Source organism: Nicotiana attenuata, unplaced genomic scaffold (assembly GCF_001879085.1).
Source record: "Nicotiana attenuata strain UT unplaced genomic scaffold, NIATTr2, whole genome shotgun sequence".
In the NCBI taxonomy this organism is placed as follows: Eukaryota; Viridiplantae; Streptophyta; class Magnoliopsida; order Solanales; family Solanaceae; genus Nicotiana; species Nicotiana attenuata.
In genome coordinates this window covers 41,996-57,685 of record NW_017671342.1, presented here as the reverse complement: position 1 = coordinate 57,685, position 15,690 = coordinate 41,996, and the positions used below count along the sequence as shown (strand labels likewise).

The window sequence follows — 15,690 nt, the reverse complement described above, 5'->3', positions numbered from 1 at the left end:
TGGCCTCACCGTGGGGCTAAGGATAATAGTGATCGCCTGGTACGAATTTTCGTAACACACAGTTTTTTACGCATGTTCTTTGAATTTTCTTTGATTAATGGATTAAAAAATGTCAAACCCTGAGTCAGCACCTCAACACATTGACAATGATCTCAGCCACCATGGAAAAAATGAGAACATTGCACCAAGAAATGTTGTACCCCCTGCTGGCCTTGATGGAGTTTTGATTTTAGACCAAATCGACGTCAGTTCATACGTAGCCATCAATGGAAATCTGGTCATCGACCCAGCATGCAGCATTCGTGGGGGTACTCGATCAGCTACTCAGAATGCACATGGTGGTGAAGATGGCGGGATCAACCTGCGGGTGATTTTCGAAATGCTGCAGGTTTAATACGCAGCAATAGCCTAGCTCCAAAACCAGAACCACGCTCCGAGCAGGGTCGAGCTCGAACCATTCTAGGAAGTCATACACATGGTTGAATCGGCCTCGAGGAAACCGGATGAGAAGGAGTCGGAGACCAATCCTGCTATCACGAAGATGCTCGAAAAATTGACAAAGCAAAGTGAGACAGGGAAAAGAAAATCGAGGAAAACGATAAGAAGGTGAAAACTTATAACTCCAAGGTCGACCAAATCCCGGGGGCACCACCAATGTTGAAAAGACTAGATTCCAAAAAGTTTGTGCAAAATCCATTCCCCCGGGTGCGGCTCCAAAGCCAATCCCTATTCCGAAGTATAACGGGAGGATAGATCCAAACGAACACGTCACCTCATACACGTGCGCCGTCAAGGGAAATGACTTGAAAGAAGACGAAATTGTATTCGTATTGCTGAAGAAATTTGGGGAGACTCTATTAAAGGGTGCTATGATATGGTATCATAATTGACCACCTAATTCTATTGACTCGTTTGCTATGTTTGCAGATTTTTTTTGTAAAGTCACATACCGGAGCCATTAAGGCAGCTACAAGAAAATTGGACCTTTTCAAGGTAAGGTAGAAAGACAACGAGATGCTCAGGGAACTCGTATCTTGATTCCAAATGGAACGAATGGATTTGCCATAGGTCACCGACGATATGGCTGTTCAAGCTTTTACTCAAGGTCTCAACATTCGGAGTTCCATAGCTTCACAACAGTTAAAGCAGAATTTGATCGAATATCCATCTGTCACTTGGGCCGATGTACATAATCGGCATCGTTCGAAGATCAAGGTCGGGGAAGATCAACTAGGGGCTCCTTTTGGTTCAGTTTATCCTAAGAGGCCTGTGGATAGAGTTAAAAGGGATATCGACCGAGAGCAAAGGTTGAATAGGGATTGATACCAACTGTATAATGGAGAGCGTAGATGCACCGGATCTGGGCAAAACTATGCATAGAATGAGAGGAGATCGAGGTCAAGGTTCAAGTGGACTCATGAGCAAGAGTGGTTCGACAGGGATGTCGGGCCCAAAGAAGCACCGCGATTGTCCGAATATAACTTCAACGTAGTTGCATCTGCCATCGTATCGGCCATCGGACATATCAAAGTTACCAGATGGCTTTGACCTTTTTAGATCGATCCGGCCCAGAGAAATCTAAACCAAATATGCAAGTATCATGGTACCTATGTGTGAGGCCCCATATAAAAATTTGGGCTCAAAACCTAGTAACTTGTGGTGTCGACTCCGAATATGTGTCAGACTGGCTCGCCGCGATTCGGACCCTTGGTATTGATCTAAGCTTTTAAAAAATCAAAGAATCAGTTTTCCAGAAACCCATAATGCGGTCGCAATCTAGTATGCGGACCGCATTTCTGCCGCATAGTGAATCAGTGGTTTGGTTAAAATTGAGGTCAAGATGCGGTCCATTATGCGACCGCATAACAGATATGCGGACCGCATTTCCACCGCAGAGTAAAGCAATGTGTCAGTCAAATTTGGAAAAATGCGGTGCATTATGCGACCGCAAACCGTGTATGCGGACCGCATTTCAGCCGCATACCCCAACAGTGGAATCAGGTTTTGGGACACTTTTTGCGGTCCATTATGCGGACCGCATTTTGTGTCTGCGATCGCAGAATGCGACCGCAGACCTGACTCGGCCCCTAATTTTCTAAAAATTTACACCCGACCCCTTTTTTATAAAACACCCCCAACCCCTCATTTTAACGACTTCCTGAACAAAAAACAAGAGAGAGGGAGGAGGGGTTCTTGAGAGAACATTCATCTTCTTCAAAAATTGTTCCTCAAACTATCTAGGCCAGGAAATATCAAAGCAAGTGTCTTCATCCCCATTCCTACAGGTAAAATCCCTACCCCATTTTCACTGACTTTCAGATTTAATTAAGAGGGGGGGAGGTCCCATGCATTAATTCTTGATAATAAGGGGTTTAAACACTCATGCATGTCTTTTAGCACCTAAAAAAAACTGATGAGAGGGATTGGGTAGAAGTAAAGAATCGTACAAAAGAAAAATTGATAACCTAATGTGTTCGCGTAGTGATTGTAAATTTTGATTCTAAGAAGAATGTGTAATTTGTGCACTAGAGACATTGCTAGGCTTTTGGTGAAGTTGGAAGTAGAAAGAAAAAGGGAATTCGACTCCAGGTATGTATGGCTAACTTTGACCTTTGTAAAATCACCTTGCTTGGTGTACAAATATTTGGTATGTGATATCTACGTGGATTATTTTTGAAGTCAAAGTCTTGTGATCGATATGTGTTTACTTATGCGGACTATTTGTGAATTCATGTGATTAATGTGCCTTGAACGTTGTTGGTTAAGTCTTCCGATATGATAGTGCAAGTAGATGGCAATAAACCAAGTTGTGATTGTGAATGTGTTATGTGGTAGGAACTATGGAACAAATGATGGAAAGGAATCGTAATTGATGCAACTGAAACAACTGTGGTAATATCATATGTGGCTGGTCGTGGGAAATTATCGATGTAACTTAAATTGTACATTGGGTTGTTGAATAAGATGGAAATGGCATTGATGGTTATGGAAATCCTTTGAGAATTGTGCTGCTGTTCCTTGAGAATTGTTGTTGTTGTCATTGAGATTTGTTGATGTTGTTCTTGAGACTTGTTGTTGTTGTCCTTGTGAATTGTTATTGTTGTGGTATTGTTTGTGAATTGTGATTGCTCGGTGGAATCGAGTTGCGCGCCGCAACACGAAGTAATAAGGTATGGGTTGTGGTGATAAGGGTGGCCGAGGTAATAAGGGTGGCCGAGGTAATAAGGGTGGAAAGTGATCGATATCACTATTGAAATGAAATATGAGAAAATTGTGAAATTAATGATGTGGAAATGATGATGGGGAAAAGGAGAGATTGTTAACTTGTTTGCCTTGATTGATTCCTTGTGTGTATTTAATTGTTGATTCCTTTATTGTTTGTTACTTGTGTATGGTTTGAGGTTACTCAGGGCAAAGTTTGTTTATACATACCACTACAATTCAAATATACTGACGTCCCTTTTGCCAGGGGCGCTACATTCGTGTTATGATTGTAGGTGGATCCGTAGCAGGTACTCCAGTCCACCGATCGTAGCTCCCCTTCGTTTTCCATCAGCTGTTTGGGTGAGCCCCTTTCCTCTCGGGGCCCTGCATGGCTCAGGCCGCTTTATTTTCGGAGTTTTATTTTGGTTTTATGTAAGGTATAGCCGGAGCCTTGTTACCGGCAAGTACTGTATTATCCGGTCGTATCTATAGAGGCTCCGTAGACAGTAGATGTGGGTTATGAACTTATGTAAATCCATGTTTTACATGTTAGGCAATGAAATGGTAACTTCATTTATTACTATGAACGTATGTATGCTTTGTAAAAAGCGTACTTAAATATGTATGGCTAATTCTTGGAATATTGAGTAATGAAAACATGGGGTAACACATGGGATAGGAAAGGCACCCAGGTTCGCTTGACTGGGGCTACCCGGTCAGGCGCCGGTCATGTCCCTCGGTTTGGGGCGTGACACTATGGCCATAAAACAGATGATTGTAGATATCTAAGGGGGAAGTAGCCCGATTGTTTTACGAAGGGCACCTTCGGGAATCCTTAAGTGATCGGGCCAAGAATCACTTCAAAAATAGAGATTCAAATAGACAGAACGAGAAAGAAGAGCCACAACACTTGATTCACATGATCGTTGGAGGGGTCAATATTCCTCAAGGACTAGTATTTAAATGTACCAAGGTGTTGATCATAAGGGAGAAGAGAACTCGGGATTACTTACCAGAAGGGACCTTGTCTTTAAATGACGAGGATGCAGAAGGGATCGAACAACCCCACAACGACTGGTAATATCTGTACTTATGAATAAGACTCAAGATAAACGTGTTTTGATTGGTCCAGGTAGCTCAGCCAACATAATGCGATCGAGGGTCGTAGAACAGCTCGGCCTACAAGATCAGGTTGTACCCGCGACCCGAGTTTTAAACGGCTTCAATATGGCATGTGAAACCACCAAAGGCGAGATAACTTTTCTAGTAAACATGGCTGGGACCATCCATGAAACAATGTTCCATGTGATCGAGGGCGATATGAGGTACAATGCCTTATTCGGGAGACCGTGGATCCATAACATGAGGGCACTACCTTCGACCCTTCACCAGGTTCTAAAGTTCCCAACGCCAGAGGGAGTCAAAACAATCTACTGGGAGCTACCCCTCGCCAAGGAAATGTTTTCCATTGACGAACTGATACTGATATCGGGTTCTCATCAATGAAAGGGTCAAGTTCGAAGGGAAAGCAGGAGGTCAAATAGCAACCACAGACACCAGCCTCGACCCAATCGGAGAAGTATGCGATTGACGAGGATGATAACTATGGGGTCCCTCGATCGTTCATAGTCACCGATGATTCTAATGCCACCAAATTGACGGTTGAAGAGATGGAGCAAATCACGTTGATCGAATATCATCCCCAACAAGAGGTATACACAGGTACGGGGCTAGCCCCCGAGCTTAGGGGAAAGTTATTCAATTTCTTACAACTAACATCAATTGTTTTGCTTGGTCGCATCTCGATATGACAGGAATTCCACCGAAAATTACCACTCATAAACTAAGCCTGGATCCGAAGTTTCATCCGTTAAAGCAAAAAAGAAGACCGGTCCGAGGTCAAACAAGATTTCATCAAAGATGAGGTAACCAAACTTCTTAAAATGGGACCCATCCGGGATGTCAAATATCCCAAATGGTTAGTGAACGTAGTAGTAGTCCCTAAGAAGGGGAATGAACTTAGAATGTGTATTGATTATAAAGACCTAGACAAAGCATGCCCCAATAATTCCTTTCCTTTGCCTAATATCGATCGCATGATCGATGCCTTGACCAGCCACGAGATCCTTAGTTTTCTCGATGCCTACTCTGGGTACAACCAAATACAGATGAACCCGAAAGATCAGGAAAAGACCTCATTTATCACTAAGTACGACACCTAGTGCAATAATGTAATGCCTTTCGGATTAAAAAATACTGGTGCAACTTATCAACGCCTAGTAAACCGGATGTTCGAATAACAAATAGAAAAATTGGGAGTCATCTCCAGATGTATACAAGATTGTTTACTGTAGATGGTTTATGGGTTGTAACAGGATGCTGTGTGATAAAGAAGAAAACAAATATGTGGAAAGTGGGTAAATATATTAGCACCCACAATTGTGAAATGGACACATTTAGTGGGAATCAATTCAACTTGGATGTTGATTTGATTTCTCTTCTCTTGATTCCACACATTGAAGCGTCCATACAGTACAAGATCAAAGAGTGTATTACATCCGTCCACCAGTAATATGGGTGTACTATTAAAAAAATAAAAGGCATATCTCGAGTGCAAACGTCCATTTGAAATTGTTTATGGTGACTAGGATAAGTCATTTGCATCTCTACTCAGGTACATGGCCGCATTGCAACTCTTTAACCCGGGGACTGTTGTTTAATGGAAGCTTTAGCGGAGTGCAGGAATACCGGTATATATATATATTCAGATACGTGTTCTGGGCATTTAAACCATCAATTGATGGTTTTGTGCATTGTCGCCCGTTAATATCCATAGACGGCACTCATGTCTATGGAAAGTATGATATTAAACTGTTGATCGCCGTTACAGTAGATGCCAATAGACAAATATTTCCCCTAACATTTGCCATCTGTGCCAATGAAAGCCAAGAGATGTGGACATTATGTTTGAACCACTTGAAGGAGCACGTTGTCAAATAACGTTCAGGTATTTGTCTAATATCTGATCAACATAGGGCTATATTAAGTTTTGTAGAGCATTTGCCTGAATGGAAGGAACTGTATGCATACCACCGTTACTGTGTGAGGCACCTGAAGGCTGATTTCCAGAAGAAATATCCCAACAAGCACTTACATGATTTAATGTGGATGGCTGCAACTCATCACTGGGAGTGCGAACTCAAGAGGCGCTTGGAATAGATCCGGCAAGAAGACGAAAGAGCCTATCATTGGTTGATAGGACATGAGCTTCGCAAGTGGACATTGCATGCAGATGGTGGCAGACGATGGAGAACCCTGACTACAAATGTGTCAGAGTCTTTCAACGAGTTATTGAAGTCTGCACGTGGATTTCCTATCACTGCCATGGTGCGGATGTCATTCATAGAGATGTCAGAGAGGTTTGTTGATAGGCATAGAGGTGTTTTGGAATTGATGGAGATGGGTGTTGAATTTATGCCAATACTAATGAAAATATTTGAGAAATACAGGAGGCGAGCACATTGGTATTCATTTTTACAGTACTGCGATAGACCAAACTAGCGAAGGACTCGCTCGGTGGCATGATGCTCGACAATATCGAGATATATCTACGGGACAAAAGAGCTCCGCATAAGTTGCCTGGTCGAGAGATAACCGGGAAAACTAGCTATAAGCGCGTCGCTGTAGGGCGACCAAATGAACTATCACGTAAAAATGAGAACCGTGAGTATACACAACACATATAAATCCAGGCCAAGTAAACTTAAGTATAGAATTACCTACGCGCCCTCCAGCAAATCTAACTAATCTCTGCAATATGGGAGATTATGTCGAGCCTCGTCCTCGCGTCCGTATCCCCGCCTCTCAACCCACATCCTTGCCAAAGGAGAAACGGTAGAGGTAGTGCATCCTGAGCTATGGGTGGTAGAGGTGGTTGCAACTGCAGGAACCACTTCCAGGCCCAAACCTAATATACAATTTGGACGTAAAATTTAAGCTATAATTTTATGATGTATGTTATAATGAAGAGAGTATTTGTCTATGTTTTCACCTGCAATAGTGGCATAAATCCTGCAACGTCACGCTGGGTGCCCATGCATGCCCAGCTCATCTGCCCGTACAAGTAACCAAGAACAGCAGCACCCCAACTGTACTGAGGTAAATCGTCTAGCAACCCAAGATGATGAAGAAATCTCAAGCTGACTAGGTTCCTGAAGTGTTCGGAAACAATACGTCTCCAAACATAAGTAGTTTAATTGCGAGTACCACATGTGCCATTTGGCAAGCAACCACTACCTTCACTCAAGTATTACATAGCATGTTTCACTCAAAATAAAATTTCTCCTCACAACTCTATATTATATTTGAGTGTAGTAATAATAAATTATTTTTGAAGGGGAACGTTGGTAAAACTGGTAAAATTGCTTCTATGTGACTCGGAGTGCACGGGTTCAAGCCGTTGAAACATCATCTAGCAAAAATTGCAGGATAAGGCTATTTACGATAGATTCTTATTGTTCGGCCGCACCCCGCACATAGCGGGATCTTTGTATAGTTAGCTCAGTGTAATAATAATAAAATAAATAACTCATCACTATTACACTCACTCTCAAAAATTGCATCTTTTGTGCTTACGCACTCCTTCACCGAGAATAACCTCTCTTTTCTGTCCCTATCTATATTTCATCTCCCATCTAACCTCTCTTTCTCCTCTCTCCCCACCCCCCTCCACCCCCCCCCACACACACCATGTAGCATTGTGTGTTTTCCTGAATCTGGATCCGTTCTTACCTTGTAAACTTTGCATTTTTATCAAAGGTAATTTGTTCGTTCTTTGCCTTTATTTTACAGTGTTTTATCTTCTATTTTGTTTCCAGTAGATTTGTTGTATCTGAGTTTTGTAGAAATTCTATTTTCATGGTTCATTTAGTTGGATTTTGTGCAAATTGGTACGCTGCTTTTGCAATGGAGTTTATGGATTTCTTCATTAGATGGTTAAATGGATTTCTTTATTGGGTATCAGATGGTTCTTTAAATTGGAGAATTTGGAATTGGGTCTTTGGCATCTTATGAACAGAATTTAGCTATTCCCTTTTATCCTTGTACTGTGAGTTCAAAATAGATATAATTATCATTTATCTTCTTTTATCTGTCTAATCCTCCTTTTAATCGCTAAATTTTTCCTTCTATCACTGAGTGTGCAAATTTTTCTTGAACTACATATCCATATAGACTAGGTAAAGCTCTTTTTCTCTGTGGTTATGATTCACGTATTTCTTGATTTTATTCTGTTCTTGGCTCAACATGGAGTAGTTGTTTTTAATTAATTAGTATATTTTTCTCTCTTCCGTCAAGTTTCTTAGATTTAATTTTGGATTTATGATGATCTTTCATTTGATACTTATATTGGTTGTCCTAAATGGAATGACTTCTTTCAAGACTTTTCTGGTTCCAATTGAATAGCTTTCTGACCAATAACATTTGGCGTGATGATACCTATAAGTTATTCAAGTGGCTCAGTTTCTTTTAGAAGCTTAATGAGCTACAACTTTTATGTTATTTTGTTTTGGGTCAGGATAGTAGTCAAGAAGACAGTGTGAGCAGAGTAAGCATGTCAAGTGACAGTTGCACCCACTGGTGTCATAGTTGTGGGCAACCCGTGAATGTCGTAAATGCCGTTTGCCCCAATTGCCATGGTAGTTTTGTTCAAGAGATCGATGACATAATGAGTAGTAGTGCAGATTATCAGAACCAGAGGCCGAGATTTATGGAATCTGTCTCAAACTTTTTAAGACGACAAATCTCTGCTAGAATTAATATTTCTGAGAGAGGGAGATCTGATGGGGGTGCTGAACAAAGAAATTTGTGGAATCCCTTGCTGATTTTCAGTGGTGATACGCCTGTTCAGATGCCTGGGGATGGTGGAGTTGTGGAGTTTCTTAATGAGGCTCTTGGCTTCCGACGAGAAAATGGTGGTGATTATTTTGTTGGTCCTGGAGTGGAAGAATTCTTTGAAGAAATTGTCAATAACAATCAGAGTGGTGCTCCTCCTGCCTCAAGATCTTCAATTGATGCCCTGCCTACGGTCAAGATATTGAAAAAGGATATTAGATCGGATTCCCACTGTCCTGTTTGCAAAGAGAAATTTGCACTAGGAACTCAGGCGATTAAATTGCCTTGCAAGCATTTATATCACTCAGATTGTATAGTTCCATGGTTACAACAGCGGAATTCATGTCCTGTTTGTAGACAGGAGCTGATACCTCAAAGATCTGGCAATGACCATTGTTCTCGAAGCTCCAGGAGTCAAAGTAGAAGCAGCAGTTGGCGATTAAGTGGTAGGGAGGACAGTTCTCAGAATCGAGAAAGGCGGAGGCCATGGTCGTTCCTCTGGCGTTTTGGCTCATCTCATTCTAGTTCCCCTAGTACTCCAGCTGCTGAAACCAGCTCACAGACCAGCCATCAATACAATCATTACTCGGGCTACTCTAACTGGCCATTTGAATAACAAGGTTTATCTTAAAGTAACCTGTTTTATTTTTTCACATTCTTTGTGATCATAATGTTCTGCCTCTGGTTGAACTTACTATTTCTCATTTTGGAAAAATAACGCCTTATGTATTTACATGCTTGTAATGTACATTTGAAGTTTTTCACGTGTTTCTAATGACTACCTCTTGGAAATAGCTACTTTCATCATTCCTGGCTTTGCTTTTCTTCTACATTCCATTTACATAGTATACCTTTTTCATATGCGGTAGTGGATTCTATGCTTTGTTTTGGGAGCAGGAGTGGCAAACGGGCAGGTTGGATATGGTTCGGGTCGAAAACGGGTAATGAAAAAACGGATAAATTATCCGACCCATATTTAATAAGGATAAAAACGGGTTAACCAGCGGATAGTATGGTAACCATATTATCCATGACTTCTTGCATATGATTACTTTTGGGAGAATTCTTAGTCTCCCTAACTTGAGGAACCACCAATTTGAGGTTTTACAAATGTAAAAGTTAGACCTATTGGTTATCCATTGGTTATCCATTTTCTAAATGGATAATATGGTTCAAAACATATTTAACCCGTTTTTAGAAAGTTCATTATCCAACCTATTTTTTACTGGTAATATGGGTGGTTAACTGTTTTCTTTTAATCGTTTTGCCACCCGTATTTGATAGTATAAAACATTGTTATTATGACGGTCCAAGCTTGTGCTCGAATTGATATGCTGCATTCGATATCTGTTGTACTTTATATCACTATGACTAGAAGAATGCGAATCCAACCTTTTCTTTAGCATGCATAAGCCTTACCTTACCCACTCCTTGCCTGATTTTATTAAAAAATGAGCATTTTACAAGGATCAAGAACTTCAGCTAACATATTTTCTATATCTGGGGTGGCATGACCGGAAGTAGGTAGAAATTGAGTCCTTGACATTATTCTTAGTTTATTTTGCAGTACGAATTTTCTCTTTAGACTTTCTCACTCCTTATCCTCTATGGACGGAAAAAATAAAGGTATTTGGAGGACAATTGAATTCTTGTTTTTATTTTTAAATACTGACCACCTCATTCAAAATACAAAAAGAAAAGAAATGAAATTCTTGAAACAAATAAAAGAAAAAGACAAAGAATAAAAAGACCTAAAAAACTATGCAGTATGACTTTATGCATGCACATGTCTGCATGTGAGTATCGCTGTGCTTTATATTACCTAATTTGATATGTTTTACATTATTAAAGCACGAGCAACAAGAAACAAGCTGACAACGGGTTCTATGATCATGCTCTTTCTGGTACAGGATAATGAATTAATTTAACAAGATTCTTTCTAGCTTCACAACACTACAATGTACAAACATGTGTATGCGCTACTTGTTTATTTGCAGTCTAACATGCAGCATGGATTAAGTGGAATTAAATTGGTTGGGTGACAAAGTTGTGTAATCATTTGTTTGTTTGCTCGTTTTCTATTATAAGCTTGTGATATAATTTTTTGATGCAGCAAGTAAGGAATTCCCAACAGATCATATGATTCTGGTTCTTGAAAATTCAATGGCAAAAGGTATCGTTTTATTCAGATATTGTACTAGGCATTCTTATTTCTTCTATAACAATCCAACCGGTTGTTTTGAGTTTTAGAACCTCGTTTCCTAATTTTAAATTGTCTCATAGATTCGTATTGTGATCCGGGACTTGCGGGCATTGGTGCTTCGGGCCTGGAATCACTCTGGAGCATTTTGGTACACCTGCATGCTAACTAAAACCTTAAAGTTTATTAAGTTGATTTTGGTCTTTGATTTGAGTTAATGCGTTTCGTTACATGATTTGACCATGGATACATTTGCATAGTATAATTGAACATGTATGAAAGTCAAATTAGGATCCCAGAGGCTCGGGCGTGTTTCAGCTCATATGGAATCAAAGTTGAAAGTGCAGATTTTTCTTGTGCAACATAGTGCATCGCGGTCGCGAGCACTGTGTCGTGATCGCACAGGGGAAATAGGTAAGTCGGGCCAATTGGCCTTCGCACTTATGGGGCCCTGCATCGCGATTGTGCAGGGCTTTGTGCCCACGCGGTTTGCCGTCGAGATGAGGAAATTCCCTCAAGTTTAAAATTCCTAATTTTGAGATTTTGAGCTCATTTAACATTTTTGAATTTCGGGAGCTCATATTAAGGCGATTTTGGTGGAGATTTTTACCTACACATTGAGGATAAGTATTCGACACTTGATTTTAATTATATTTCATGAATATCTATAGATTTTAACAACTAAATCATGAGATCAAAAGGTCCTAAAACCCCAAAAACCCCATGCGTCGGGACATAGAGAGAGAAGCTCTGGCGATTTTGGGTGATCATGAGGCGATTAGAGAGAGAAACTCTGTCCATGGCCACGCCGGCCACTGGCCAGCCTCTAATGGAGGCTGGTCAGTCGTCAAACAACTCTAAACATCTTCCCCAAATGTCTAACAACCCTACTTCAATCCCAAACTACACAAAACTCCTTCATCCCAAACATTAAATGCCCCCATGCATGTAAACATTGTTTACCTAAAGCCCGTCGTATCATAATGGAGAACCAATGGTGAGATGGAAGAAAGCTTAGGTTAAACAATCGATATTGCAACAAGGATTACACCTAGCAGTGCTGGGCAAATTTTCTAATGGAAAGCTAGTGATACACGAGTTGAGGAACGCTCTCCCAATTCACTGTGAATTAAAAGGCCCATGTTTAATATGCTTGATTGAGGATATGCATGTTTTGATCAAGCTGTCGTTAATTGAGGATTATATTCACTTGTTTTCCAAGCCAACTTTATTTGAAGGTTCAAGGTGATTTATGGTAGATGAGATGCACTAACTGGAGCCCATGGTGGAAACCTGACGAGCGAAATCCCATTGCAATTGCGTGGATTTCATTTCAGGATCTTCCTCCCAACTTTTTTTGGTAAAGAGTTTGTGTTCTCATTAGCTAATGCAGTAGTTAGGCCTCTTCATGTTGATTTGGCCACACAAAATGGAACAAGACCAAGTTGTGCTAAGGTAAAAATTGAAGTTAATTTACTAGCCACATTGCCTCAAAGAATCAAAATTTTTGAAGAAGAAGATGAGACAGGTCCTGATGAGTCGAAATGGATCAAAATTAAGTACGATTACATGCCTAAATACTGTAAGAGATGTAAGAAACAAGGACATAATGAGAGTGAATGTTGGGTTATTCATCCAGAGTTACATAAATTTTTTAATAAGGAAGGTGATGATTAAGGCTAGGAGAAGGATATCGTTGTGCATAATGATTTAGTTGGTACAGTTGTTGCCTCTACAAAGATCCTAGCAAGTGGGAAAGAGCTGGGCAAACATGTAAAAATTGCTACAAAAATGAGTGGATACAAAGGAGAAAGAACAAATATCAAAAGGACAGTAGAGGGTACATTATTGACAATGTTGAGGATAATTCTACTAAGCCAACACATGAATACGAGGAGTCAAAAGGGAAGGAGTCGACTGGGAAGGGTGATACTACTGGGAAAGAAAAGCCTAATGATGTATTGATAATGAGTAACAAATTTGCCTTCAATAAAGGAAGGTGAGATTGAAGTTCAAAAAAAAATAAAGAAAGAGGTAGTGGAAAATGTGTTAAATAAGGAGCAAATTGAGGCAAATAACTCTACTCCTACTCCTACCGGGAAACATTTCCAAAAAGGCTTCAATTTAAATTCCGGCTAAAGAAATTCCTTTTCCTAATCCTACTGAAGCTGGGAATGATGAGGTGAATAAAAAGGAATCAACAATTGAGTGGGTTCATAGAAGATTTGGCATGAGCAAGGAGGAGTTTGGGGGAGATGAATGTTACAGTAACCAATCTTGCCAAGAAGTTCCATCGCAAACATATGAGGATTTCAAGGAGAATGGGGCAAATATGGAGGTCAGTTCTGGTACGGCTCTATGGAGTGATGAGGTTGAGATTATAGAGGCTGATACCAATACAAATTTGAACAAAAAAGAGCAAAGAAGAAAGGAACACCAAGCAAGAAAAACTTGCAGCATGTATGAGCCCTACATCTATAGTAAACCCTAGGGTTTTAAAATCTAAGGTTGAAGTTGGGGAAAACAAAAATCTTTCAAAAGACCTTAACGAGCGGAAAACAAAGCCTACAAAAAGCCCACAGGCCAAAACAGCGTAAGATCCATTGTCGCCAGCTAAGCAAGCCTACGGGCCACATATTAAAAGGTCTCTACGACCAAACAGCGTAAGAGCCATTGTCGCCAGCCAAAACAGACAACTTGAGATTAAAGTGAGCTCGAATTGTAACTCAATTCGGAGACCGGATCCAAAATAGTTAACTAAGCAAGCCTACGGGCCACATATTAAAAGGTCTCTACGACCAAACAGCGTAAGAGCCATTGTCGCCAGCCAAATTGACAACTTGAGGGTCAATTAAAGCTCGAATCGCAACGCGATACGGAGACTGGACCCGAAATAGTTAAACTACAACACGCCTAAGGGCATGACATAAAGGCCATTGTCAACCGGCCGAGCGAGCCTCCGGGCCGTGCGCCTACCAGGACACATCGGCCCGAAGCACAAAAGGTCATCATTGCCCGCCCATGCAGGCAGGGAAAAACTTCAGGGTCAATTAAAGCTCGAATTGCAACGCGACTCGGAGACTGGACCCAAAATAAGTTGAAACAACCGAACGCCCAAGGGCAAGAAATAAAAACCATCGTCGCCAACCCAGACGAACGCCAAACTCGAGGGTAAATTAAGCTCTTGTCTGGTCGCGACTCGGAGACTGAACTCGACGACAGTTATAGCATGCAAGCCTTAGGGCAAGTCCGGGGTCGAATCGATCCAATTGGAATTCCAACAAGCAGAAATATAGAAGATATAAGTTGTGGGGTTCCCCCGCTTATTGCTACATGCTGACGACGAGGCACAACCCCAACCTGCGTAGAATATTGAAAACTGTAAATACATAACAAAGAAGGCAGGGAATGATCATTCCGTTCTTTTTCAGCAGTCATAGCCCGATGGTCTCCTTTTCATCATCCTCAGCATCGGACAACAGGAATTCGGCATCATGCTCCTTTCCTTTGGCTAGCTCGATCTCCCCCGAGAGATCAAAGCCCTTGGCATGAATCTCCTCAAAGGTTTTCCTCCGGGATCTGCACCTCACGTACTCTTTGCTATTTTCGACATGATCGAGGGTCTTCTGCAACTCGGCTTTAGCGGTAGCGGCGCTCCTCGAATAAGCTGCCATTTTCTGCCCCACCCTAGTATTATTCATCACAACCTTGGCTCGAACATTCACCACCTCGATTTTTGCCCATGAAAGTTCGGATGACAGTTTCATGATAATCTTCGACCGGGCAGAACCATTCGCACGAGCAGCCTGAATTTGCGCCGCAAGATCGAAAGCCCCGGTCTGAGCCCTTTCTTTGGCCTCGGAATAGGCATTCACGTGCGCCTGTAGCTCGATGAATTCACGTTTGGCTTTGCCAACTTCGCCCCAGAGTTGTTCCAGCTCATCCGCCTTGTCCTTCAACTGAAGCAATAACACGTCAAGATGGCAAAAAGGGAATGCAACCCAGTATGAGATGCAGGATACCTGTTTTTCCAAAAGGGCCTCCCGGACCCGACTCCGGTCAACCTCACACCATAAAGAGACGAGATCGCTTTCCTTTGCCGCACAAAGAAGTCTGAGGGATTTCTCCTTAGCTTGAGCATCCCTAGTGGAGCCTCACAACGAAGCAGTTTGGCTTTGAGCCAGTCAAAAACCTGAGAAAGAAAGTCAGGTGAACAAAAGGAAAAGAGAGGAATGCCGACGTCGATACCGAAAACAATCACCATACAACTCAAACTTATTCAAAACTCATCGGAATTTAACCAAACTTTGTGATCATGTCCAAAATCATCATAAAAACTTATTGGAATAATTAAAATCTGATTCCGAGTCCGTTTACCCAAAAGTACGACCTTT

The 15,690-nt window shown here is 41.3% G+C and overlaps 1 protein-coding gene across 2 annotated transcripts; it reads left to right on the top strand.

The window, feature by feature from the left end:
- The first annotated feature begins 7,829 nt into the window (after positions 1 to 7,829).
- Positions 7,830 to 9,903, top strand: LOC109207677 (probable E3 ubiquitin-protein ligase RHC1A). Of its 2 annotated transcripts, none has more exons than XM_019370644.1 (2): positions 7,830 to 8,022; positions 8,785 to 9,903. In XM_019370644.1, the coding sequence occupies exon 2, from the start codon at positions 8,816 to 8,818 to the stop codon at positions 9,710 to 9,712; it is 897 nt and encodes a 298-aa protein (XP_019226189.1). In that variant the 5' UTR covers positions 7,830 to 8,022; positions 8,785 to 8,815; the 3' UTR covers positions 9,713 to 9,903. The 2 variants fall into 2 exon arrangements, with proteins under 2 accessions (XP_019226189.1, XP_019226188.1); XM_019370643.1 differs by having other exon boundaries at positions 8,780 to 9,903.
- Positions 9,904 to 15,690: the final 5,787 nt, after the last annotated feature.

Coding starts and splice junctions, on each gene's coding strand:
- LOC109207677 (XM_019370644.1), top strand. CDS start 8,816: ATGTCAAGTGACAGTTGCACCCACTGGTGTCATAGTTGTGGGCAACCC.